Here is a 25868-nt window from a genome sequence, read left to right as displayed (position 1 = left end):
ACATAATCAGCTGAGGCTACTGACGTTAAATCAACAAACTGCATCACCACAAGAACAAATTGGTGCTCTGTGGATAGTGCAACAAGCCTATTGTTCATATTTTTCATAATGCTACATGTGTAACATCAATGATTGTACCTAATGTATCTGTGCAAGTGCACTTTCTAAATGCTTTCCTGAGCAGATCTTGGAATGATTGTAAACTTTATCAAATTGTAAATGTAAATCACATGCAGGTTACCCTTGTAACAGACGAAGGCTGGTAGAATGTTATGGCCCAGATCTGGTGATGGGTACGGTGATGGAGAGGTGCTATGTCAATGGGGGTCCTGGAAATGGTGGCAGTGGTGGTAGGCATTCTGGCTTTATGCCGAGCTCAAATGTGCCTTGTTCCAGAGGCAAGAGATCCATAACCAAGTATTGCTTAGCTTAGCCCATGGCAATCCCAATAGCCATGAAGGTTGATTACAGATGATTTAAGGTTGGGATGTCTCTGACGATTGGCAACCTGTGGGGAAGACCCCTCCCACCTAAGACAGGGGTTCAAAGTTCCCCGAAGACGGGCAAGGGAGGGTGACCCTACTTGACCTAAGCCAGGAGTGCCTCATTTGAAAATAAAAAGGGGTGAATTGTGGGGACATCTCTTCTGGCATTTTTGGGGACCAGGAATGCACATGGTGCACATAAATGAATGCAGGCAAACCACTCATACACATAAATAAATAAGGAAATTATTTTTTTTTATTTTTATTTTTTGAGACAGGGTTTCTCTATGGCTTTTGAGGCTGTCCTGGAACTCACTCTGTAGACCAGCCTGGCCTCCAACTCTCAGAGATCCACCTGCCTCTGCCTCCAGAGTGCTGGAATTAAAGGCGTGTGCCACCAACGCCCGGCATAAGTAAAACTTTTTAAAGGAAGTTATAGATAGAATGTGGGCCTTTGGCTTTGACTCTCTTTCTCTGTATGTATGAATTGTGTATGCCTGTGTTTTGGTGACTGTACACACACACATACACACACACACACACACACATATATATGTACATCTGCGAACATACTTATGGAGGCCGGAGGTCAATGTTGCATGTTCCTTCTTCAATCCTTCTTTTTATTTATTTATTTTAGGTATAAGTGCTTTATCAGTATGAATGCTTGCTTTCCAGAAGAGGGCATCAGATCCCACTAGAGATGGTTGTGAGCTGGGAATTGAACTCAGGACCTCTGGAAGAGCAGCCAGTACTCTTAACCAATGACCCATCTTTCTAGCCCCCTTTATCTTTATTTTAAAACATTTTATTATTTATTTATGTGCATGTATGCATGTGCCCATGAGTAGTAGAAGACAGCCCCTTCATCTTTTCTTTCTTTTGTATTTTGCTTTTTTTGTTTTCATTTTGTTTTTGAGGGAGGGGGGTCTCACTGTGTAGCTCTGGTTGGCTTGGAACTCAATTTGTAGACTAGGCTGGCCTCCAACTCATAGAGATCCACCTGTCTCTGCCTCCCGAGTGCTGGGATTAAAGGCATGTGCCACCACACCAGGCTTCATCTTTATTTTTTGTGACAAGGTCTTGTGCTGACCTGAAGTTCAGTGCTTCAGCTAGGCTGGCTGGTCAGGGAGCCTCCGGGATGTACTTATCCCTGTCCACATTCCAGCAATGAGGTTACAGATGTGGGACTCTAGGTTCAGCTTTTTTCATGCGTTCAGGCACTTTACCAAATGAGCCATCTCCTCCCCAGACCTCTTAACATACTAGAATGCTCCGACATTCGCTATAATTCCATGAATCAGAAGATCACTAGGTTTGAAAATCCTCAAATTAAAGAGATTCTGGAAGAGTCTCAAACTGTCAACACTGAATGGACAAATGAGCAGCGTGCCATTGTCTACTTTAGCTCCTCTCTCCCAAGGACAACGATTTCTTCTCTCCCCCTCATTTTTATTCATTTATTTTTAACCTTTTGGTTTTTTTGAGACAAGTTTCTCTGTGTAGACCTAGCTGTCCTGGAACTAGCTCTACTGACTAGGCTGACCTTGAACCCATAGAGATCCTAGAGATCTACCTGCCTCTGTCTCCTGAGCATGGGGATTAAAGGGGTGTGCCACCACCACCCTACCTCTTTACAGTTTCTCTTCTTTCTTTCTTTCTTTCTTTTTTTTTCTTTTTTTGAGGCAGGGTCTCCATAGCCTGGACCTCACTTTACAGATCAGACTTTCTTCAGACTCACAGAGATCTGCCTCTGCCTCCTGTGTGCTAGGGTCTTCATATTTTCAAACGTAAACACATCTAGGTCTAGGAATGTGGCTGAGTAACATCTGAACTAGAATGTACTAGGTCCTGGGTTTTGTCTCTAGCACTGCATAACCCAGACATGGTAGCACAGGCCTGTACTGCCGGCACCTGAGAGGAAGAAGCAGATGACCAGAAGTCATCCTTAGCACATACTGAATTTGAGCCCAGCCTGGTTTGTGTGAACACAGGATGGAGTCCCACTCTGTCTTATACATAGGGTAGAGTTAATGGCTGGAGGGCTCCAGGATTTCTTGCTGTGTAATAATTACCTTTTTTTTTTTTAAGGGAACCAACCAAGGCCTTTCACATGCTAGGCAAACACTCCATAGAGTCACACCCCTATATCAATAGTTTTCTCTCTCACACAGGTGTGGGGCTGGCAGAGCCCTGCCTGGTGGCTCTTGATGAACCTGCAGGCAGATTGCACTGGGAGGAGGGGGTATGAACTCAGTGGAAAGATTCTCCACCTCCATACCTGGTGTATGGGCTGGCTGGCTAGATCAGCCCAGGAGGGGGAGATTAGAGGCCACCTCTCAGGTGGCAAGGAGTTTGCAGCTGTCCTTCATTTTCATGGTGGCTAGACTCTTCAGCTCTGTCTAATAAAACTGTAAGCAAGTCCCTGAGCAGGTGTCCCCACTCTCACACTGGAACAAGGGCTCTGACTCCACTGGGTCTTCTTGTTAGTTTGCTGCTATACCTCACTATATAGCTGAGATGAGCTTGAACTTCTGATCCTCTGGCTTCTACCTTCTGAGTTGATTACCGGGGAGCACCACGCTCTGCATTTTACTCAGTGCTGGGGATGGAATCCAGACCCTCCTGAACACCAAGCAAGAGCTCTGACATCTGGGCTACAGCACCTTTCCTTGTTTCTTTTTTGCTGTGTTTTGTTTTAAGACTAAGTCTCAGTTGTGCAGTCCTAAATGGGCTGGAACTTGCTATGTAGATCCAGCTGGCCTTACAGGAATCTCTCTCCTGGTCCCTGAGCCTAGCTATTTGAATGATTGTTTTTTGAGACTGGGTTTTACTGTGTAGTCCTGCATGTCTTGGAACTCACTCTGTAGACCAGGCAGGCCTTGAACTCACAGAGATCCACCTGCCTCTGCCTCCCAGAATGTTGGGATTAAGAGCATGTGCCACCACTGCCAGGATTGACACAGGGTCTTCCTGTGTAGCCCTGGATAGCTTGGAACTCACTATGTAGTGTAACACAGTAAAGCTCCAAGCTGAAGATGAGAAAAGCACAGCAGCTGGTCACTGGCTCTTACTCTACCTCAGAATGAAAGGCAATCCTGGCTCCGCCAAACCTCAGACTGTAACCTCTCCTCAGCGTGGCTGGAGAATCCTGAGACTTGAATGTCTTCCTGTCCTCAGTGTGGCTGGAGAATGAATCCCTGATACTGACCACTGAAGACCCTGATCCTATCTATTATTCCCTCTAGTGCTGGGATTAAAGGCGTGTCATCTCAGGTAATGAGATCATCTTTGTGTGAGCTGTTTCTCTTTAGGACTGGATCAACGTTATTTGCTGATGTCTTTAAAGTTTTGTGCCATCTACACATCTAAGCAAGCTGAGAACTAGTGTTTCCTCCCTGGAGAGAAAATTTAAACCTGGAAAGCCCTGGCCAGTTTCAAAGGACTCCTGCCACAGCCTCCCCACCAAGATACAATAAAAGTCATTCCTTGATGGGTGTAGTGGTACACACTGGTAATCTTTTTTTTTTTTTTTTTTTTTTCCGAGACAGGGTTTCTCCGTGTACCTTTTGGAACCTGTCCTGGAACTTGCCCTGTAGACCACACTGGTGATCTTGACACTCCAGTGGCTGAGACAGGAGGACTGCCATGAGCTCAAGGAGCTCTCTATTATAGAGTAGGCTCAGAGATTCTGTCCCTTTGTCTGCCCTCCAACCCCCCTCCCCACCACCGCCCCAGGCAAAGCTTTTCTTTGTAGTGCTGGCTGTTCTGAAACTTGCTCTGTAGTACAGATTGACCTCAAACCTAGATATCTGCCTCCCAAATTCTGGGATTAAAGGCATGCGTCACCTCCACCTGGTTTATTGGGGGGATATCCCTAGGAAACTGCCCTTTCTTGTTTATTTTTTGTTTGAGGGAACCGGAGGAGTGGATCTGGGAGAGAGGGAAGGGAAGCGGAGAGGAGGGACTGTGAGGAGCGGAGGGAGGGGAAGAGAGAGAGACAGAGAGAGAGAGAGAGAGAGAGAGAGACAGAGAGAGAGACAGAGAGAGAGACAGAGAGAGAGACAGAGAGAGAGACAGAGAGAGACAGAGAGGTGATTAAAAAAGAAAGAGCCAGGCGTTGGTGGCACATGCCTTTAATCCCAACACACGGGAGGCAGAGGCAGGCAGGTGGATGTCTGTGAGTTCGAAGCCAGCCTGGTCTACAGAGCGAGTTCCAGGACAGCCTCCAAAGCAATACAGAGAAACCCTGTATGGAAAAAAAAACAAAAAACAAAAACAAAAGAAAGAAATTAGTTGGTTATGGTAAACCCAGTGACTAGTGTCCACACAAGGGGAAGACACAGCAGGGGTGTCATACAAGCAGACATGACGTCATGAAGAGACAGCAAGGGGTGCCCTCTCTAGGCCTCAGGGGAATCCCACTGTGCTCCTTGACCTTCTAGGACTGTGAGAAAACGAGTTTCTGTGTGAGCCATCCAGTCTGTGAAATTTGTCCACAGCTCTGCAGAAGAATTCAGGATACCAACGTTCTGGTTTACAACGGCAGCCTGTTCATCCTGCCCACTATTTGTTTTGTCTGAAATGCAAATGAACCTCCTGCTGCTCCCGATACCGAGCGGTCAACACACACTCCACTGATCACTTTCCTTCCATTCTGTCCCTCAGCCTGCATCCTGCTTCCTCCCAGCCGCTCTCCACTTGTCTGGTCTCCGTCCCTAGGCTCCTCTGGCTGTAGGGGAGGCTCTGCTGGTCCCCAGGCCATGCCCTTTTCCCCCAAGAATTGCCTCTTCCACCTTTTGCTGTCTCCTGTGTGTGCAGGTTTGGGGTTTAAATGCCTAATCCCTGGGGGGAAAACCATGAGGTGGGAACAGGCGAGTTTGGGGTCTTGAGGCGCCAGCGTCCGGTCCTCCGAGCTGAGCCTTTTAGGTGAGTTGGGACAATGGATGGTCCGGGGCAGTCACGCTGAGCACATCTAGACCCGGCTGGGATCCTGCGGTGAAAAGGAAGCTTACGGAGCTCATACTGCCAGCAGCCTGGGATCCCCCGGCAGGGCGGCAGGATGCGTGGGGGAGGGGAACTCCAGCCACCCCTCCCCCGGCTCGCGGTCCTAAGGAAGCAGAAGCAGGGACTACTCCACGAGTCCCGATAGAGCATGGATCTGGGAACAGAAACTTTTCTGACGGAGGTCGTGGAGGAGGGGACACATCAGACCGCTTGCCCTGCGGCTAGTCCTTGAGCTCGCATGAGAGTCCTTGCTTTCCAGTGAGGAGCAGCGGGGGGCGGGGGTGGGGGACGACGACTGGCTCTCCCCTTCGTGCTGGACATTGGAAGATTGGACTGCTTTCCCCGCCGCGCCCTTAACGCTCATCGCCGTGAGCTCCGCCCCATCAAGGCTTCCACTTGCAGGCGGGGCAGTTGGCGCAGCGCCCAGGCACGGACAGCACCTGGGGGACCGAGGGACAGGAGAGACTCCCGTAGTGGACTTCTTTACCGGACCTCTGTCCCCTCCTGCGCCTTCTCCACGCTCCCAGGACCCCAGCCCCACCTCTACCCTCGGCTATTGCCGCTCAGCCCCTGCTGTGCCTGCTAGGCTCCCGGATCTCCCCTGCTCATCTCTACTACCCTGTGTGGGCTCTCTGGATCCTCACCGGGTCCCTGTCCTCCTCCAGACCCCCAGGGCGGACGGAGTCAGGGCCCCTTCGAGTGTCCCCGAGGTCCAGGCTGAAAGCGCCATGAGGCTGCAGGCGCTCGGTATCTGGTTACTTGGTCTTCTGCTGGTTATTCTGCTGCAGCCTGTGCGCGCTCCGATTTCCAGGGCGCAGGACGAGAGCCTGGGCGTGGTGAGCTCGGATCCTCTGGCTCCTGGGATCACAGAGAGCCTGTAAAAGGAAAGGAGTAGGGTGGACTCCTGGGTCTGAAGAAAAGAGGGGGCTGGATTCAAATGTCCTGAAAGGTGGCTGGGGACCTGTATTACTAGCTGTATCTGGAAGTTTGGCGGCTGGGATTTGGAAGTGTGGAAAGGAGCTAAAATGGGAAGCTGGGGCCCTTCACCTGCTGCATCTAAAAGACTGACAAACCTAGAGCTGGGGAGTGGGGACCCTGGCTGTGTATGTAAGGGAGATGGGCGCTGTCATCCAGGGCTGGGACCACTGTCTCTGGATCCCCTAGAGGGTTGGACTTTTCAAATTATGGTGAGAAGGGCGAGCTCCATCTTTTTAGGGCTTCATCATTCCTCTCCTATGCCCTAGGACTGGCTGACTCGCTATGGCTACCTGCCTCCGGCGGACCCTTCCCAAGCCCAGCTGCAAAGCCTTGAGAAGCTGCAGGATGCGATCAAAGTCATGCAGAGATTTGCTGGGCTGCCTGAGACAGGCAGAATGGGTAGGTAGCCCACCACGCCCCTGCCACCCCTGCCACGGGGCGGTCCTGCCTCTGTCGATGGTCCAGAGTCTTTAGACAGGCAGAATGGGTAGGTAGCCCACCACGCCCCTGCCACGGGGCGGTCCTGCCTGTGTCGATGGTCCAGAGTCTTTACACCACAGGGAAGGCCTGAATCACAAGAGATATCAAGATGCTGGTCTCAGGTCCCAGCCCAGACCTTGGAGGTCTGCCGGCATCCAGTTATCCGTCCTGTCTTTGTCAGGCTCCATTGTTGCAACAGGGATGGAACAGATCTGGCCCCCGCTCTCTGGAGCTGACATTCTGAGGGAGAAAGAAACAGATCAAGATCATCAATATCCAAAATTATTTCAGATGGTGCCATCCCCATGATTATGGTAGGACGCTGATTTGTTTTGGGGGAATCCTGCCACTGAGCACAGGTTGGCCTTGAACTCCGAGATCCTCCTGCCTCAGCCTGAGTGCTGGAATTCCAGGTCTATACTGCTGCATCTGGCTGGGTAGGACACTCTGAAAGACATCCTGTGAGCCTATAAGCTAAGATCACAGACAGGATGCCACCACAGGAAAATGTGGGGGAAATGGCCCGGTAACTGCAAAAGAGCTGTGGCAGGCACATGTTTATCTGCTGGCAGTGAAGGCAGGCTGAGGGGCTTAGGCAAGAGCCTGATTAGGTCACCTTGAAGGATAAGAAGACACCAGGGGAGGAGGGCTCAAAGGGGGAAAGAAACGTGGTCTGACTCGGGGTTTTGTTGTTGTTCATTGTGGGGGAGGCTCTGTCGCTTAGGGTGGACTTAAACTTGTGGTCCTCCTGTTCCAGCCTCACTGATGCCATAGGGCTCAGTTCTGGTTTGGTCTTAAGTTTCTTCTGTTTGCTGACAGGGGTAGAGGGTAGGTGGAGAACCAGAAGGAGTCTTTTGCAGGTGGCGCTGGTGGAGTAGAGGTGGGGATGTGGCAGAGAGCATATTTTGGAGGTAGAGCTGAGGACTCTCCTGTGCAGTTACATAGAATGGCAGACGGAGCTCAGAGAATCTTCCAGAAAGAAACCTCCCCCTGCTCTGTTCATTCTCAGCCTAGAACAGAGGCCGACGTCACTGTGTTCTTGGTTACTATTTGCAAGACCCGTGCTCTAGACCCAGAGCTATAGGGCCCTTGGTTACTGTTTGCTATTGCTACCAGTGAGATGTGCTTTGACCTCACTTGAATGTGAAATGACTCCTAGAAATGGGCAGGTGCTAGAAAGGGGATTTACAGATAGATCTAATTTGAGAAGGGGTGGCTAGCTGCTTCAGAGTAAAGATCCCTGCTGGTCCCTACTGGCCTGCAGACTTTGATCAGTATCCCATGAGGATTTAAACTAGGTGGGGTGGTGGTGGCGGCTCTCACCTTTAATCCCAGTACTTGGGAGGCAGAGACAGGCAGATCTCTGAGTTTGGATTCGAGGCCACCCTGGTCTTCAGAGCAAGTTCTAGGACAGTCAGAGAGCTACACAGAGAAACCCTTTCTCAAAAAAACAGGAGGAAAACATACAAACAACAACAAAAAGAGTGATGGACAGCTTTAAGGGGAGGGGCAGCCTTTTGAATTCTGACCTTAAAGGAAAGGGGAGATGGCCTAGGTATAAAATGTTTGTCTCGCAAGCATCAAGACTTGAGTTTGACCTCTAGAAATCAGCTAAAAGGGGGTCTGGTGGAATGCCCTGGGGAGGCAGAGATGCAGAGATGCAGATCCTTGGGACTCATTGGCCAATCTAACCTACTTGGGGAATTCTGGACCAAGTGAGAGATCCTGTCTCAAAACCCAAAGCCAATGAAACAAAACAAAACAAACAAAAAACCCAAGGTTGATAGCACTTAAGAATGACACCCAAGGTTGACTTGACCTCTGGTGTCCAGACTCACAGGTACACCGTTGGAGTACCTTCCTTTAGTGTCCACCCGCTGAGGCTAGGGAAGTGGCACAGGAGACCCAGCTTAAGCCTCTGAGTGCCTCCTGCAATGGCCAGTCCCCCCAAGGCCAAGTAGAGAGCGCCCCTGGCTTGAGCTAGCTTTCACCGTGACTCTCTGCTTTCAGACCATGAGGCCCTAAGCCACTTTCTTTTTTTGTTTGTTTGTTTTTGTTTTGTTTTTCGAGACAGGGTTTCTCTGTGGCTTTGGAGGCTGTCCTGGAACTAGCTCTTGTAGACCAGGCTGATCTCAAACTCACAAGAGATCTGCCTGCCTCTGCCTCCCAGGTGCTGGGATTAAAGGTGTGCGCTACCACTGCCTGGCTCTTTTTTAAATATTTAGTTATTTTTATTTTATGTGTTCAGGTGTGTGACCTGTGTGGGTGCCTATGCATCATAGAGGTCAGAAGATGGTGTCAGGGCACTTGACACTGGAGCTACAGGCTATTGTGAGTCACCATGTGGGTGCTGAGACTTGAACTTGGGTCCTCTAGAAGAACGGCCAGTGGCTTTAGCTGTTGAGCTAACTTTTCAGCTCCATTGAGCCAACTTCTTAGTTGGTACCATGACAGACTATCCTATTACTCATCACGTCTCTCTCTCACAGACCCGATAACAATAGCCACCATGCACAAGCCCCGCTGCTCCCTGCCTGATATCCTAGGGGCTGCTGGGCTGGTCAGGCGCCGTCGCCGCTATGCTCTGAGTGGCAGTGTGTGGGAGAAGCGCACCCTGACGTGGAGGTAGGTCTTGGTGCCTGTGTTTCCCCTTGTCCTGCCCCTGAGGTCCCAAACTTGCCTGGCTGGCCATTCCCTTCACAGCCACTGAGTCTCCTCCTCTCTCCTCAGTATCCAGTCCTTCTCTCAGAACTCCCAGTTGAGCCAGTCGACCGTGAGGACCCTCATGAGCTATGCCCTGGCTGTCTGGGCTGTTGAGTCCGGCCTTACTTTCCAGGAGGTGGATTCTCAGAATCAGGAGCCCGACATCCTTATCCACTTTTCCCGGGGCTACCACCAGGACAGCTACCCCTTTGATGGACCCGGTGGTACCCTGGCTCATGCCTTCTTCCCTGGGGAGCACCCCATCTCTGGAGACACTCACTTCGATGATGAGGAGACCTGGACTTTTGGGTCAAAAGGTAAAGAACTTGGTTTAAATTAATTGATAAAATCAGTCAAGGATTCCCCAGAGGAGCTGGAGATAGGTAGTTTAGTGGTCTACTGCTTGTCTAGCATGTATGGGTTCAGAAGACACACACACACTCGTATACACACACACTGGCCCAGCATGGTAACACACAGCTTTAATCCCAGCACTCAGGAGACAGTGGCAGGTGTCTGTGAATTTGAGGTTAGCCTGGTCTACATAGTGAGCTCAGCCACAATTAATTAATTGTATGTGTATAGATGTTTTATCTGCATGTATGTCTGGGTGCCAGGTTCATTGCCTGGTACCTTAGGAAGCCTGAAGGATGTGGAACTGGTATTACAGGTGGGTGTGATCTACCATGTAGGTGCTGGGAATCAAACCTGTAGAAGAGCAGCCAATACTCCTAATCACTACACTACCTCTCCAGTCCCCAGCCCCTCCCACACCGTTAACAATACACAAAAAGAGGTTTTTGTTTTTATTTTTTTTGAGACTTGGTCTCATTATTGTAACCCAGGCTGACTTTGAACTCATTATTTATTCTAGCCTGTCCTAAAACAGATTTACTTTAAGGAATCAGTTCATGGGGATTGTGGGAATTAACATGGCCAAAATTTGTAAAGCAGAGTGAAAAATCAAGCTAGATTTCTGTTATAGTCTTGACAGAGTTTCTTCCCTCCTAGAATCCTCAGTGTTTGCCCTTAGAGCTGGATTGATATGGTCCTTCTGCATTGGGGTAGCTTGCTTCAGTGAGAGTAGATTGTAGTCAAACCTCTGGAACAGCTTCACAGCCACATGTGGACTGCTGTTTGAACAATCCATTAGGTGCCTGTCCAAAATTACCACTACAGAGGCGTTTCAAGTGCCAAGCTCAGACAGTGGTGGCCCACACCTTTACTCCCAGCACATGGATCTCTGTGAGTTTGAGGCCAGCCTGGTCTACAGAGCAAGTTCCAGGATAGCTAGGATTGTTGCACAGAGAAACCCTGTCTCAAAAAAAAAGGAGAAGAATTGATTGTCCTGTCAAGTGCCTAGCTCAGAGAAGTACTGTGTAAAAACTCAAACACCTCACTATCCATCAACGTAGGCAGAAGAGTGGCCGTCACCTCTATGCAACGTGATGCAATGGCCAGAAATCACAGCAGAGGAAGTTCTCAGCTTGAGTTCCCAGTGGCAGCCTGTTACTCTTGGGCAGGGGAGGCTTCCTAGAAGTGGTGACTCTTTCTGCTTAACTATGACATGTGCCGGATGTGGTGGCAGTCAGGTAACAGCAGGCATCTGTGATCCCAGTGCTGAGAAGCTGAGGCAGGAGGATTGTGAGATTCAGATCAGTTGAAGATATACAGCAAGACTTCAGAGTCAGGCATGGTGGTGCACTCCTTTAGTCCCAGCACTCGGGAGGCAGAGGTAGGCAGATCTCTACGAGTTAAAGACCAGCCTGGTCTACAGGTAGAGTTCCAGGACAGACAGAGTTGTTACAAAGAGAAACGCTCTCTTGAAAAACCAAAACCAAAACCAAACCAACACAAAAAACAAACAAAGACTCCAACTCAAGACAAACATTTCGTTTTTATAAGACAGGGTTCAGAGCAGGTGTGATGAGCACACCTGTAATCCCAGTGCTTAGAAAGCTAAGGAAGAATTGTAGCAAGTTTGAGGCCAACCTGGGGCCACATAGTGAGATGAAGGCCAGCCTAGGCTACAGAGTGACTCTGTCTTGAACAAAGAATGCTGAGTACCAGGTGTCACAGGCCAGTGCATAGGTATAGGGGACACACAAGAAGAACACACCAGCCAGTGAGTTGGCTGAGTGCCATGTAGCCAGAGTGGGAGGAGCCACTGAGGGAAGATACGGTCTGGAGCATTGATGGCTGGGACACAAAGCTGTGGGCAACGTCAGCGTGTATGATGTCACAGATGAGAGAGGGCTCTGGGTTACAAAGGGTTTTGGAAAGGAAGCAGTATTTGAAGAACAGGGTTCAGGAAGCAATGGGAACACATCAAATAGTCTTGCATCCTAGAAATATTCCTGGATGCATGGGGAGGCGGAGTGGCGAGAGGCGAGAGGCAGCAGGTGGGACTGACCGTGAAGAGGCAGAGCTGAGGGGCGTCAGAGCAGGCCCAGACTGCGATCCGACTAGACCCCCAGTGACGATGGCAGATGACGGCCAGGTCCAGCTCAGCACCCTAGAAGATTGCTACTATTATACATGGGGGAGGGAGCAGTGGGCTGGCAGGGTGGGTAAGCACAGGTCTGGACGTGTTGGCAGTATGTGCATGTTCTGTGCAGGTGGCATGGAGGATAAATACCCTCTTTAGAATTGGACTCCCAATTCTGACCTAGGTCAGGTTCCCTGGAAGTAGAGCTTCACAGAGGAAGCCTTTTTTTTCCTGCCTTCCCCCATCCCATCCCACTTTTTAAAAAATTGTATTCGTTCCTCTTGTTTCCAGATAGAAATTCTTTGTTTGTCTTTCTTTTGCTTTAAGATTTTATTTACTTGTTTTATGTATATGAGTGCTCTATCTGCATGTATGCCTTTATGCCAGAAGTGGGCATCAGATCCCACTGTAGATGGTTGTGAGCCATCGTGTGGTTTCTGGGACTAGAACCCAGGACCTCTGGAAGAGCAGCCAGTGCTCTTAACTGCTGAGTCACCTCTCCAGTCTCCTGTTTTTATTTTTTCCTTGTTTGTTTTTCCAGAACAGGGTTTCTCTGTGTAGCCCTGACTATCTTGAAACTTTCTCTATAGACCAGGCTGGCCTTGAACTAACAGAGGTCTGTCTGCCCTTACCTCCTTAGTGCTGGGATTGAAGGCGTGCACCACCGTCAGTCGCACAGAAATTCTTAAGCAAACAGTTTCTCAAGGGAAAGGATTCTCAGGAGAAAGGGAAGCGGTGTGTGTGTGTGTGTGTGTGTGTGAGTGTGTGTGTGAGTGTGTGTGTGAGTGTGTGTGTGAGTGTGTGAGTGAGTGTGTGAGTGTGTGTGAGTGTGTGTGTGTGAGTGTGTGTGAGAGTGTGTGAGTGTGTGTGTGAGTGTGTGTGAGTGTGTGTGAGCGTGTGTGTGAGTGTGTGAGCGTGTGTGAGCGTGTGTGTGTGAGTGTGTATGAGTGTGTGTGTGTGTGAGTGTGTGTGAGAGTGTGTGTGTGAGTGTGTGTGAGTGTGTGTGTGTGAGTGTGTGTGTGAGTGTGTGTGTGAGTGTGTGTGTGTGTGTGTGTGTGTGGTGTGGGGCTGGGGGGGTTAGAACTGAACATGGATGGTGGGGGCAGGTCTTCTCAGTTCTGTACCGATCAGTCCTTTTCTGTGCTAGGGTAAGATGAGTGGGGAGGGGATGGTTGGGTCTGGTGCCCAGGCTCTGTGGGGCGCTGGCAGCCAGTCACAGACTGACAGTGAGGCTGTAGATACCCTGCAGCACAGGGCGGCCTGAAGCCCTTGCAGGCCGGCATCTCCAGATCAAGCAGGCCAGCTCTGATGCTGAGCGAGCTCGGGCTCCTCCACTTGCCGCTCTGCTTCCTCAGCGGAGACATGGGGGGGAAGAGCGCCTTCCGCCTGGGTGCTCTGTGTTCTCCTCACTGTGGGCACCTGGGCTGCTGACTGCACTGCCAGCTGCTCGCAGAGCTGAGCCTGGGGAGGGGTCGGGAGGTGCCAGGGAGACAGTGGAGCATGTAAAAGTCAAAAGCAGCGATGGAGAGCCTTAAAGTTAAGAAGCAGGTAGCTGGGGAGATTGATGGGGAGCTGGGCGTGGCGGTACATGCTGGTAACCCCAGCCTTTGGAGGCTGACACAAGCGACAGCCAGTGAATCATCTACAAAGAGAAATCTAGGCCTGCAAGCAAGAGACCCTGTCTGGGGAAAAAACCCTAAACCTAAAGCAATGGAAGTAGGGAGAAAAAGGGCTGAAAAATGATGAATACAAAAGTTCAGAGGAAGTGGTTAGACACAGCTAGGCAGGGAAATGTCCAGCAAGTCACGTGACCAGGATTTAGTTATTTGGGGACAAATGACATTTCTTTTTCAGACAGGGTTTCTCTGTGTAACAGCTCAACTGTCCTGGAATTCCCTATGTACACCAGGCTGGCCTTGAACTCACAGAAATCTGACTGCCTTTGCCTCCTGAGGGTTGAGATTAAAGGTGTGTGTCACCACCCCCTGGCTGACAAGTGGCCTTTTTGTGCCTGCTTGCTCCATGAGAAGAATTTCAAACTGTAGTTAGGCGTGAGAAAAATAGAGGAAGTGAAGACTGTTTAAACCACTGACTGAGGAACTTGGCTAAGAAGCACGGGCAGAAACTAGGGAGGCTGGAATCCTGGGGACCAGGCCCAAAGAGTGTCTCAGGATGAAGGGTTTTTTTTTTTTTTTTTTTTGGTTTTTCGAGACAGTGTTTCTCTGTGGCTTTGGAGGCTGTCCTGGAACTCACTCTGTAGACCAGGCTGGCCTCGAACTCACAGAGATCCGCCTGCCTCTGCCTCTCGAGTGCTGGGATTAAAGGCTAAAGGCGTGCGCCACCAACACCCGGCTAGGATGAAGGGTTTTAAGCATTGGCTCTACCAGTGCATGAATAGAAAGATGAATGTGGATGCCTGGGTAGGGTACACACCTTTCATCCCAGCACTTGGCAGAGGCAGGCAGATCTCTGAATTTAGACTGGCCTGGTCTACATAGTTTATATAAACTGTCTCAAAAATGGGGGGGGCGGGCGTTGGTGGCGCACGCCTTTAGCCTTTAATCCCAGCACTCGAGAGGCAGAGGCAGGCGGATCTCTGTGAATTCGAGGCCAGCCTGGTCTACAGAGTGAGTTCCAGGACAGCCTCCAAAGCCACAGAGAAACCTTGTCTCGAAAAACCAAAAAAAAAAAAAAAAAAGGGGGGGGGCACAGATGCCTAGACAGGAAGAAAGAAATGGGCACGGGCAGGAGACAAGAGGTCAGTGTGGGGCTGTGAGGCTATCTGCCCGTGTGTACATGTGTACCCCAGGTGACATCACATTGCATTGCCTGCCTTTTTAGTTTGTTTGGTTTGGATTTTAGTTTTAAGATTTACATTTGTTATTTTTAACCATGTGTGTGTGTGTCTGTGTGGGGGCATGTACTCGAGTGCAGATGCTGGAGGAGGGTACGGACTTCCTTGCACATGGAGTTACAGGCAGGTGTGAGCACCCTGGGGTGGGTGCTCAGAGCCAAACTGGGGTCCTCTGGAAGAGCAGTAGACATTCTAAATAACTGAGTCATCCCTCCCGGCCCCTGGCTTTTTGTTTTTTGAGAAAGGGTCTCATGTATCTCAGGCTGGCCTCAAAGTTGCTATATAGCTAAGGATTACCTTGAATTCCTGCTCATCCTACTCTCATGTCCCTCACAGGCATGCACTATCAGGGTTACTCTACGTTGTGCTGGGAGTCAAACCCAGGACTCTATGCATGCTAGACAAGGTCTCTACCAACTGAGTACACCCCCAGCCCTGCCTGCCTTGATGAAATAGGAAACACAATTGCCAGCCTTGTCACATGAAGATGGGGTCCGAGTCCAGGTCCCATCTTTGAGGGCCTATGAACCTAGAATAGAAGTTGAGAGGACCAAAGCAGTCACCTGCTAGGCCAAAGACAATAAAGATGGGTGGTGGCAGGGACCCTGAACATTGTCCACCAGGCCTCTCACGGGTTAGTCTGGGTGATTATGTTATGTTCTCCATCTGCATAGCGTGAGAAAGGTGCAGGAAGGGGTTCGTGACCCGGAAGCCCTGCGTTGCCCCAAGAGAGGTGAGATAAGGAAGGAGAAAGAGAACATCCTGATTGAGACACCACACTTCCTCTGACTTCTCAGTAAAAGGCTTCAGAATAATAAGATGACCTGCAGCCAACGTGGAACTTAAGTTGTAGTTCGGACAGGGTCACCTGAAGGCAGGGCCCTCAGCTTCCTGTCCAGCTCTGCTCCTGACCTTGATGACTCTGTCTCCCCTCTGTGAAATGATGGGAGATGGAGGTCTGAGACGGAACGAATCCTTGCATTTGCTGCTCTTGCCAAGTATAGTGGTATATAACAGTAGTGATTTCGCTTAGAAGGTAGAGGCAGGAGGATTGCATCAAGATCAATCCCTATTCAGCCAGGGCTGCATAGTGTGACCCAGTTTCAAAAAAGAAAAGAGAAAAGTTGGTTTTGTTTTCCTGTTAGGGCAAGCTGCTTTTCAGTTCACCGGTCATTTCTAACATCTCACTTTCAGTATCATTAATACTGGTTAGAAACTATGAGGGAGGTGGAGTGACATTCAGAAATCTGGGCCTTGCTGGGGGACTGCCTGGCTCTGCTAACTGTCTTAGTGTCTTCCAGGCAGGCCTTCTCAACCGGTGACTTCAGAGATCGATAAAGCCGAGAATCAAGAAGCTCTGGGCTGACCTGGGTGGGGTCCCCAGGGAAGAAGCTGTGGGGGAAGAGGCCAGAGCAGTGTGCTGTGGTCTGAGCTTTCCTTTTGGCGGAAGGAGGGGTGAGGGCCCTAGGAGAGGTGGGTGGAGATGTGAGGTCTGGGAAATGGCCTGGAAATGTGGATCCAAGCACGGGAGGGAAGGAAAGAAAGGAGTGAAACCCTGGGTGAAGATGGAGGGAAGGGGAGGTTGGGGCTTCTTTTTCTTTTCTCTTTCTTTCTTTTTTTTTTTTTTTTTTTTTTGGAGGGGAGTCTCTTTATGTAGTCCTAACTAGACTTTAATTTGCTATATAGGCCCAAATGACTTCAAACACAAAGAGACTCCTGCCTCTGCTTCCTGAATGCTGAGGCCAAAGGTCTATGCCACCACGCTCAGCAGAGTGGGGACCTCTTTTTCTTTCTTCTTTGTCTTCTTTTTAAAGGCTTATTTATTTATTTTATGTGTGTGAGTGCTCTGTGATCATGTACACCTTTTATGCCAGAAGAGGGCATCAGGTTGTGAGGTTCCATGTGGGACTTGAACTCTGGATGTCTGGAGGAGTATCCAGCCCTGTTTCCCTCTGAGCCATCTCTCCAGCACCCTAAGTGGGGATTTCTAACCACAGGCTGGAATTGGAAGGGGATGTTCCCAGTGCCGGGCACCTTAGGGTTCTGCACCCTAAGTTTCTATATGCAGTTTTCCCTTGCTGGGTGAGGGACTACATCAGCATGAGAACACCTCTCTTCTGCCCTTTTGGCCCCCATATCCCAGTGTCACAGCAAAAATCTTTGCTGGATGGTTCAAGGAATACAGGAATGGTGATGCCATTCAGGAAGGGGTCAGGGCAGAGGAGGTGGAATCCCTACTCCAGGGTCCCCTGGGTCTTCTTCCTGGCCAGCAGGCAAACCCCTGTGCTTCCTTTCCAATGTGGATGGCCTTGCTTCACCCCTGTCCTCTCTCCCCAGATGGTGAAGGAACGGACCTATTTGCAGTAGCAGTTCATGAGTTTGGCCACGCCCTTGGCCTCGGCCACTCTTCTGCTCCCAACTCCATTATGAGGCCCTTCTACCAGGGCCCAGTGGGAGACCCTGACAAATACCGCTTGTCCCAAGATGACCGTGACGGATTGCAGCAGCTCTATGGTATGGGAGGGAGATGCCAGAGCCAGACCCAGATGTAGCTTTCTTACGACCTACACACCGGTTCCGGGGAACCTATGTCTGACTCTCCCCACAGGGAAAACATCCCACAGCCCGTATGACAAGCCCACAAGGAAACCCTTGGCTTCACCTCCACAGCCTCCACCCTTGCCCCCTGACAGGTGAGTCCCCCACCAGCTGTGTGGCCAGCTGTGTGACCAGCTGTGTGGCCAGCTGTGTGACCAGCTGCGTGGCCAGCTGTGTGGCCAGCTGCGTGGTCAGCTGTGTGACCAGCTGCGTGACCAGCTGTGTGACCAGGTGTGTGGTCAGCTGTGTAACCAGGTGTGTGGTCAGCTGCGTGACCAGCTGTGTGGCCAACTCCTTGACTCTGTCGTCCATGAAAAGGGGATGGAAGCGCTGGAGAGGCGGTTCAGTGTTTAAGAGCACTTGCTGTTCTCTGAGAACCCAACTTGAGTTCCCAGAACCCACTTCAAGTTGCCCACAACTACTTGTAACTCTCATTCTGGAGTCTCTCAGACACCCACAAGAATGAAAAAAAGAACTGGGAATACTGGCCCTTTAGCAAGGTAACTGCCACGAAAGCATGAATTCAGATTCGAAAGAACCATGTGAAAGCCAGAGGGCTGGGTCTGTAATCCCAAAACTCAGGAAGGCAGAGACAAGCGGGTCCCTGAAGCTCATTGGCTGCCCAGTTTAGCAGAGTCAGTGACCTGCATGGTCACCAAGAGAGAGTGTCTCAAAAAATAACTTGGAAGCCAGATGTGGTACATGCCTTTAGTTACCAACTCTCAGGAGACAGAGACAGGCAGATCTCTAAATTCAAGACCTGCCTGGTCTACACAGCAAGTTCCAGGATAGTGAGGACTGCACAGAGACAGGCAGATCTCTAAATTCAAGACCTGCCTGGTCTACACAGCAAGTTCCAGGATAGTGAGGACTGCACAGAGACAGGCAGATCTCTAAATTCAAGACCTGCCTGGTCTACACAGCAAGTTCCAGGATAGTGAGGACTGCACAGAGAGCCTGTCTTAAAAAACAAACTCAAACCCCAAAAATACAAGGTGAAAAGTAATCAAGGAAGACACGACATGCACTGTCAACCTGCACTCATCACACCTGCACATGCACCAGTACACACATACACACTCATGCACCAGGACACACACACACATATGTGCACACGCACCAGTACACACATACACACTCATGCACCAGGACACACACACATACATATATGCTCATGCACCAGTACACACACCTGCACATGCACCAGTACACACATACACACTCATGCACCAGGACACACACATACATATATGCACACACACCAGTACACACACATGTACATGCACACACACCAGTACACACTCAAGCACATGTGCACATGCACCAGTACGCACATGTATATACATGCACACACACACACCAATACACACTCAAGCACATGTGTACATGCACCAATACATACACCTACATGCATGCACATGCACCAGTACACACAAGCACAAAAAAAACAAATGGGAAACTTCCTTGCCATACTAGTCAAGAGCAAGGAGCAGGGAGCCCTCCCTCCTGTTCACTCTGCCATCCCTCCCCAGCCCCTCCACACCTGTGCCTGACCGCTGTGAGGGCAATTTTGATGCTATTGCCAACATCCGAGGGGAGACCTTCTTCTTCAAAGGTAAGTCACTTAGGATGGCCCTTGGATCTGCATAATTGACTTCTTACACACTTCAGGTGACCCACCCAGACTGGAAAGTTTTCTGGGAGGGAGAGTGAAGGAGGGAGGATTGGTGTGTGGAGACATCCTGGGCAAGCTATAAAATGATGGTCACAGATTTGCTTGATGTGTAGAGGGATCCTCCCCTTGTCCAGCCACTCGCTGGGATGGATAGAGGGACATTGGGAAAGAGACAGGAGCCCTTACCTTGTCATATCCCCAAGCCTTTTTGTCTTCTTCCCCTGCAGGCCCTTGGTTCTGGCGCCTCCAACCCTCAGGACAGCTGGTATCGCCCCGTCCAGCTAGGCTGCACCGGTTTTGGGAGGGGCTGCCCACTCATGTGAGGGTCATCCAGGCTGCCTATGCCCGGCCCAGAGATGGCCGAATCATCCTTTTCAGCGGTGGGTAGGGATCAGTGGTACTGGATAGGACCTGGCTGGTCTAAGGAGCACACCCCACACCCCACACCCCCGGCCCCGCATTACCAACGTGCCTTCTTCCAGGTCCCTGGTTCTGGGTGTTCCAGGACAGACAGCTGGAGGGCAAAGCCCGGCCATTGGTAGAGTTTGGGCTTCCCCCCGGGAGAAGAAGTGGATGCTGTGTTCTCCTGGCCTCTCAATGGCAAGACGTACCTGATCCGAGGCTATCGATACTGGCGGTATGACGAGGAGGCTGCCCGCCCAGACCCTGGCTACCCACGTGTCTTAAGTCTCTGGGAGGGGGCGCCCTCCGCCCCAGACGATGTCACCATCAGCAATACAGGTGTGGGGAACACTGGAAGCCCTCATCTACAAACTGTGGTCCCTGGAGGAGGGAAAGGAGGCTTGGGGGGGGAGACGGGGGGGGGGGATGAAGAAGGAATGGCAACTAAGGGGTGGTCCCCGGAGTTGGTGTGAAAAAAGGAGCAGTGGCTTGGGACAGGTCTGGACCAAGGCTCTGAGGTGTCTCCTCCCCTACAGGTGACACCTACTTTTTCAAGGGCACCCATTTCTGGCGCTTTGCGAAGGGCAGTGTCAAATCTGAGTCGGATTCTCCCCAGCACATGGGGCCCAAGTGGCTGGACTGCCCCGCCCCCAGCTCTGACCCTCAAGTCCCCAACTCCCCCAAAACCGGAACCTGTGATTGTCATTGCGAGCTCAATCAAGCCTCAAGACAACTGTTGGCGACCCTCCTGCTACCCCTCCTGCCATTTCTGGCTGGAGCTGTCTTTTCTTGCTGAAACCTGATCCTTCCTAGGGGATCAGCTCCCTACACCGAAGGGAGCCCCGTAGTCTCCCGCAAGTGGACCTAATGTAGTCGTGAGAGGCTGCGGAGCCTCTCTCTGTTCCCACAGGGACTCAGGTGCGCAGAGCCCTGCGAATTCCTAGCAGAAGCCGGCTGACACTTCAAGGGTCCCCGAGCCTGCTTGTTGTTAGGGCACAGGAGCTGTGGCCACAGTCAGGGCTACCACCAGGGGGCGCTATGCCACCTCCGTCTCCATCGTCAAGAATGGCGCCTTGCCGCGGCCACTGCTGGAGCTAGGAATCCCCACACACAGTGCTCTACCTTATCCCGTTGCTCCTCAGAAGGAAGTGAAACCACGCATGCTTGAGGCTGTGTGCTGCCTTCTGCTGTGCTGACTTGCTTTCTGGGAATCTGGATTTCTGATTCTCTACAACTGGTCCTCCTGGTGACAGTGGGACAGTGACTGTACTCTGACTTGATGGTTAAATAGGACCAGGACATTGAACTCCAGTGCCTCCTGTAGCGGCTGAATGTGTTCCAGAGCCTTCTTACCATGTTGTTCTCCATGTCCCTTTGCTGTCACAGGGTGGGGACAAAGACCAAGCTACCTCACCGAGAGCATGCTTCTAATGCCGGTTAACATCAGTGTTGACATGGGTCACCCTCATCCCAGAACACAACCTGGCGTGGTGGGGGGTGTCACCCTGAATTCAGGATTGGGCCATGCTGCTGGGAAGACATGCATAGGGCCTTCTCAGAGAGGCTGTCGCTGCTACAGCCTCCTCATTGCCCCTCTTCTCACATTTTAGTTTCAGTTGTGCCTGGGAGTACAGGAGCCTGAGGGAGCCAGAGGTGTTGGATCCTCTTGGAGCTGGAGTGGTTGTGAGCCTTGGGTCACGACTGAAGAACTCAGGTCCTCTACAGGAATAGCATGAGCTTTAACCTCTGAGTCATCATGGCTCCAGCTCCTGCCCCTGTCCCCAGGTGCCCAATGACACAGGCAGCTTCCTTCAACCAACCCACTGTCCCCAGAGATTCAGGACCTGGGTCGTTGGTTCTAGAGATTATTCCTCATCAGATTCATTTTGTGGGGATTTATCTTTTCAAGATGGTTTCTCTACGTAGCCCTGGCTGTCCTAGAACTCACCCTGTAGATCTGCTTGCTTCTGCCTTCTGAGTTCTGGGATTAAAGGGGTGTGCCAGCACCATCTCATGTGAATTTAAGAATGCAGATCATTCCCTCAGCCTGAATCCTCCTTCTGGGGATGGGGTCAGGAATCTGCATTTTAATAAGTAAGGGGCTCGGGTGAGCCCTGAAGGACTGGACCCTGGTCTTCTCATAGTGCTGCCTTCTCTCCCAGGGACTGTCTCTTTTTGTATTCTCTACAAGGTCAGGCTGTGGAGTCATCTATGTCTCCCTCAGATTCCTTTCCAAGTAAGAATGTGCCAGATTTCATGGAAATCTCTCCATTCTTGTTTTCTTGAGGTAGTGAATTCAGTCAAGAAGCATAGACAGTTTGATTTGTTTATTAAGACAAAAGAACCAAGCTAGCAAACCAGGTGTTGGTGTTGCACACCTTTAGTCCCAGCACCTGGGGAGGCAGGTGGATCTCTGTGAACTCAAGGCAAGGCTGATCTACAAAGCAAGTTCCAGGACAGCCTCCAAAGCAAGCTAGCAAGCAAAGCACTCTGAAGAGATTGAGTGGGGTACCCTAAGTGGGAAGCAGCCTAATGGAGTAGACCAGTGAGTGTTTTTTATATTATTATGAATATTTATGAGGCAGGCGGAATATTTATTGGATAATGTGATTCTTTCCCCATCTCAAATATGGTAAACCAGATAGTCCTGGTAGGGTAATTCCATCGTAAGCTCCCCAAAAGAAATCGTGTCAGGGGCTGGAGAGATGGCTCAGAGGTTAAGAGCACTGGCTGCTCTTCCAGAGGTCCTGAGTTCAATTCCCAGCAACCACATGGTGGCTCACAACCATCTGCAATTCAATCTGGTGCCCTCTTCTGGCATGTAGACAGAACACTGTATATGTAATAAATAAATAAATCTTTAAAAAAAAAAAAAGAAATCGTGTCAGAAGGATTCAGAGCTTTTGTTAGTGCAGATATATAGGTTGAGTATCCTAGTGGTTTGGTTTCTGATACTATGAGGACAAAGTGACTGCACCTTCAAGGATGTGCAACCAAGAGGAGCAGTCTGACCATTAGGAGACAGCTACCAAAAATGCAACTGTAGCTTTTTTTTTCCTTTGGTTTTTCGAGACAGGGTTTCTCTGTATTGTTTTGGAGGCTATCGGCCCGGCCCAGCCTCGAACTCACAGAGATCCGCCTGCCTCTGCCTCCCGAGTGCTGGGATTAAAGGCGTGGGCCACCAACGCCCGGCTGTATGTCCTACTCTTTGTCTGTCTGTCTGGCAGTGACCTGGTACAAGGCATCTCCCTTTCTTTCTCCCTCCTCTTATCTCCTCTCTCACAAACCTAGATTCCTCCCCCTACTTAATCTGTAGCATGATATATAATAGACCCAGAGACTGATATTGGGGTTCAAGCTAAAGATCAGAAAAGCAAGGTAGCCGGTCACCAGCCCTCACCTCTACCTCAGATGGAAAGGAGATCCTGGCTCCACCAAACCTCAGACTGTAACCCCAGACTGCCATGCCCTGCTCAGTGCGGCTGCACAATCCTGATACTGACAACGGAAGACCCTGCTCCTATCTTTTATATCTCGCTAGTGCTGGGATTAAAGGCATGAGATCTGTTGCTCTTTTAGACTGATTCAATCTCGTGTAGCCCTGGGTGACCTTGAACTCAGAGAGTTCCATCTGCCTCTGTCTCTTGAGTCCAGGGATTGACGGTGTTTACCTCCACTGCCTGATCTCTACAGCTTGAGGCTGACTTTGCTTTCTGAATCCTCAGGCAAGCTTCAATAGATTGTAAACAATATAGCACCACACTGACGCCAGTCCCGCCTATCCCTCTACTGCCTAGCTACTGGCCATTCAGGGAGGTGTGGCCTGACTTCTCTAGGCTGTTTTCTCTTCCTTCCTTCCTTCCTTCCTTCCTTCCTTCCTTCCTTCCTTCCTTCCTTCTTTCCTTCCTTTCTCTGTCTCTGTCTTTCTTGGTTTTTTGAGACAGGGTTTCTCTGTGGCTTTGGAGGCTGTCCTGGAACTAGCTCTTGTAGACCAGGCTGGTCTGCCTCCTGAGTGCTGGGATTAAAGGCGAGCACACCAACGCACAGCTTCTTTGTTATTTTAAGACCTAGTCTTGTGTAGCCTGGAATTCCCTCAAACTCACTATATAGCTGAGGCTGGTCCTGAGCTCCTGACCCAACATCACCATTTTTACTTTAGAATTCCTAAGATTATATATATCTAGGATAGGAGGAGGAGGTAGTCTCTTCCCACCCTCTCAGAAGGAATGTGGACAGCCCTATTACCATAGACCTAGTTATTAGCTATCTGGTTGTTTATTTTGCTCCCACAGGAAACCACAGTAGCTCTGCTTCCTGGTGGCAGTAGTCATGTCAAACCTAGAGGGAATAGCCACATCACAGCAGCCCATACTACTTATTCACCGAAGATAGGCAACAGAGTTTGCTGAGGTCTAAGCTACCAAGCCAGAAAAGGGGAGGCTGAGGAGAATTCAAGGAACTATAGGCAGATGAGACTGACTTTATTTACTGGAACACAAGCCACACACACATAGGCAATGGGCAGCAGGGCAAAGGCACATCCTTTGATCTTAAGTGCATATTTATACAAAATTCACACAAAAGTGGCGTTCTGTATGTTAATTACATCACTCCTTACTCAGGGGGGTTACCTGATATCTGGTGTTGGCCATCATTTGATGCCTCAGAGTCCCTGGATGTCCTAGCTCCTTTTTACTCATTCCTGATGTCGGTATTGTCTGTCTAAGCCTTTACTGGCCCTATGCCTTCTGTTCCCTGTGGGGAGTTTTGATCAAATCAGCAAATGACATGTGTACACATATAGTTGTGGTTATTGCAGAGTCTAAGACAGGAGGGTGACTTGAACCCCAGAATTTGAAGCCAGTTTAAGTTAGATACAGTCTCAAAACAACAAACACAAAAGAAAAGCAAGCATGTCTCCTATATCCTATTGCAGAAGTTTTCCTGTCCCACAGTCACTCACAAACAGCCTGAGGCTTATATTTATTATCAATGTTCGGCTAATACCTCAGGCTTGTTACTAGCTAATTCTTACAATTAAATTAACCCATATTTCTATTTATGCCTTGCCACGTGGCTCAGGGCGCGTTACCTCATTTTCCACACATCCTGCTTGCTCAGAAGCTGGCTGGTGTACTCCAAGACTCTCCTGACTCTGCCCTTCCTCCTCACATCATTCTCTTTGTGTCTCACCCAACCCCTTCTTGCCCTGATATCAACTGTCAGTTTTCACTAGCAATGAGTTTGATCCACAGCATCCTATGACACAGAAAGTGGACAGGCTGACTGAAATTCCCCGAGGGTCGAAGTGTGTTGACCCAGTTCGGGGATCACTGAGCACTTACTATGTACCAGAATGAAGTTCACCAACAAGAGTTTACCACAAACCCAGTACTGCATAGTGACCTGTGTCCCCTTATGTACACAGTAGAGATGATGCAACCTTCCGGAGGGTTCCCACATAGACCTAATGACTACCTGTCAAAGAAGATCCAGACCAATACTTGCTTCCTTTAAAGCAACTTTTATTAGGGAGCCCAGGACAAGAGCAACAGGGTAGACATCCAGGGGAGCAGGCAACTCCGAGTAGACAATAGAGAAAACGGAAGAGTCTTGAGAACATTCTCTACAAGACATTAGGAAAGGGCAGGCTCGCACTGTTACCTACACCTACTTGGATGTGTTTCAGATGAGTAAGTTTTTCAGGAATTCCTATAAAACAGAAAGTAGTGGCTGGCTTGGCATAAATAACAAAGGCATTAAAGTTTTTCCTTCACTGTCTTTTTGGCATAACAAACTTAACAAAGGCATTTAAAAATTTCCTTCAGCTTCTTAAAGAAATGCTGGATTTGGCACCAAATCCGTTTTAGGGCTCTGGGCTGACCTGGCTCTTCTGTGCGTCCCAATCTCCCTTGTCCTTGTCTTGGCTCGCTTCGGTCGGTCTTGTCTTGGCTCTGATCTTTAGGTTTGCTCTCCTCTCTCACAGCTTGACTCTCTTTGGCTTGGCTCTCTTCCATCTGGTTTTGGTTTTGAACCTTAGCTTGGCTAAACTCAGCCTGGGCTAAGATCTCTTCAGCCTGGTCTAGGACCTTCTCAGCCAGGGCTCTGGTCAACTCAGCCTGGGCTTGGGTCAACTGAACCTGGGATACGATATTGTTAGCCTGGGCTAGGACCTCCCCAGCTTTGACTAGGATCTTC

General features: G+C 50.0%; 1 protein-coding gene across 1 annotated transcript; it reads left to right on the top strand.

The window, feature by feature from the left end:
- Positions 1–5794: 5794 nt before the first annotated feature.
- Positions 5795–23248, top strand: Mmp25 (matrix metallopeptidase 25). Its single transcript, XM_005081652.4, is given in 11 exon segments — positions 5795–6328; positions 6737–6869; positions 9440–9575; positions 9681–9970; positions 17333–17509; positions 17604–17688; positions 19126–19208; positions 19496–19648; positions 19751–19821; positions 19823–20009; positions 20207–23248. Coding segments are annotated over 11 exon segments (1683 nt in total). The 5' UTR covers positions 5795–6220; the 3' UTR covers positions 20467–23248.
- The last annotated feature ends 2620 nt before the right edge of the window (positions 23249–25868 follow it).

Source organism: Mesocricetus auratus, unplaced genomic scaffold, assembly GCF_017639785.1.
Source record: "Mesocricetus auratus isolate SY011 unplaced genomic scaffold, BCM_Maur_2.0 Super-Scaffold_100007, whole genome shotgun sequence".
NCBI classification, from domain to species: domain Eukaryota; kingdom Metazoa; phylum Chordata; class Mammalia; order Rodentia; family Cricetidae; genus Mesocricetus; species Mesocricetus auratus.
This window is presented reverse-complemented; position numbering and strand designations above follow the sequence as displayed.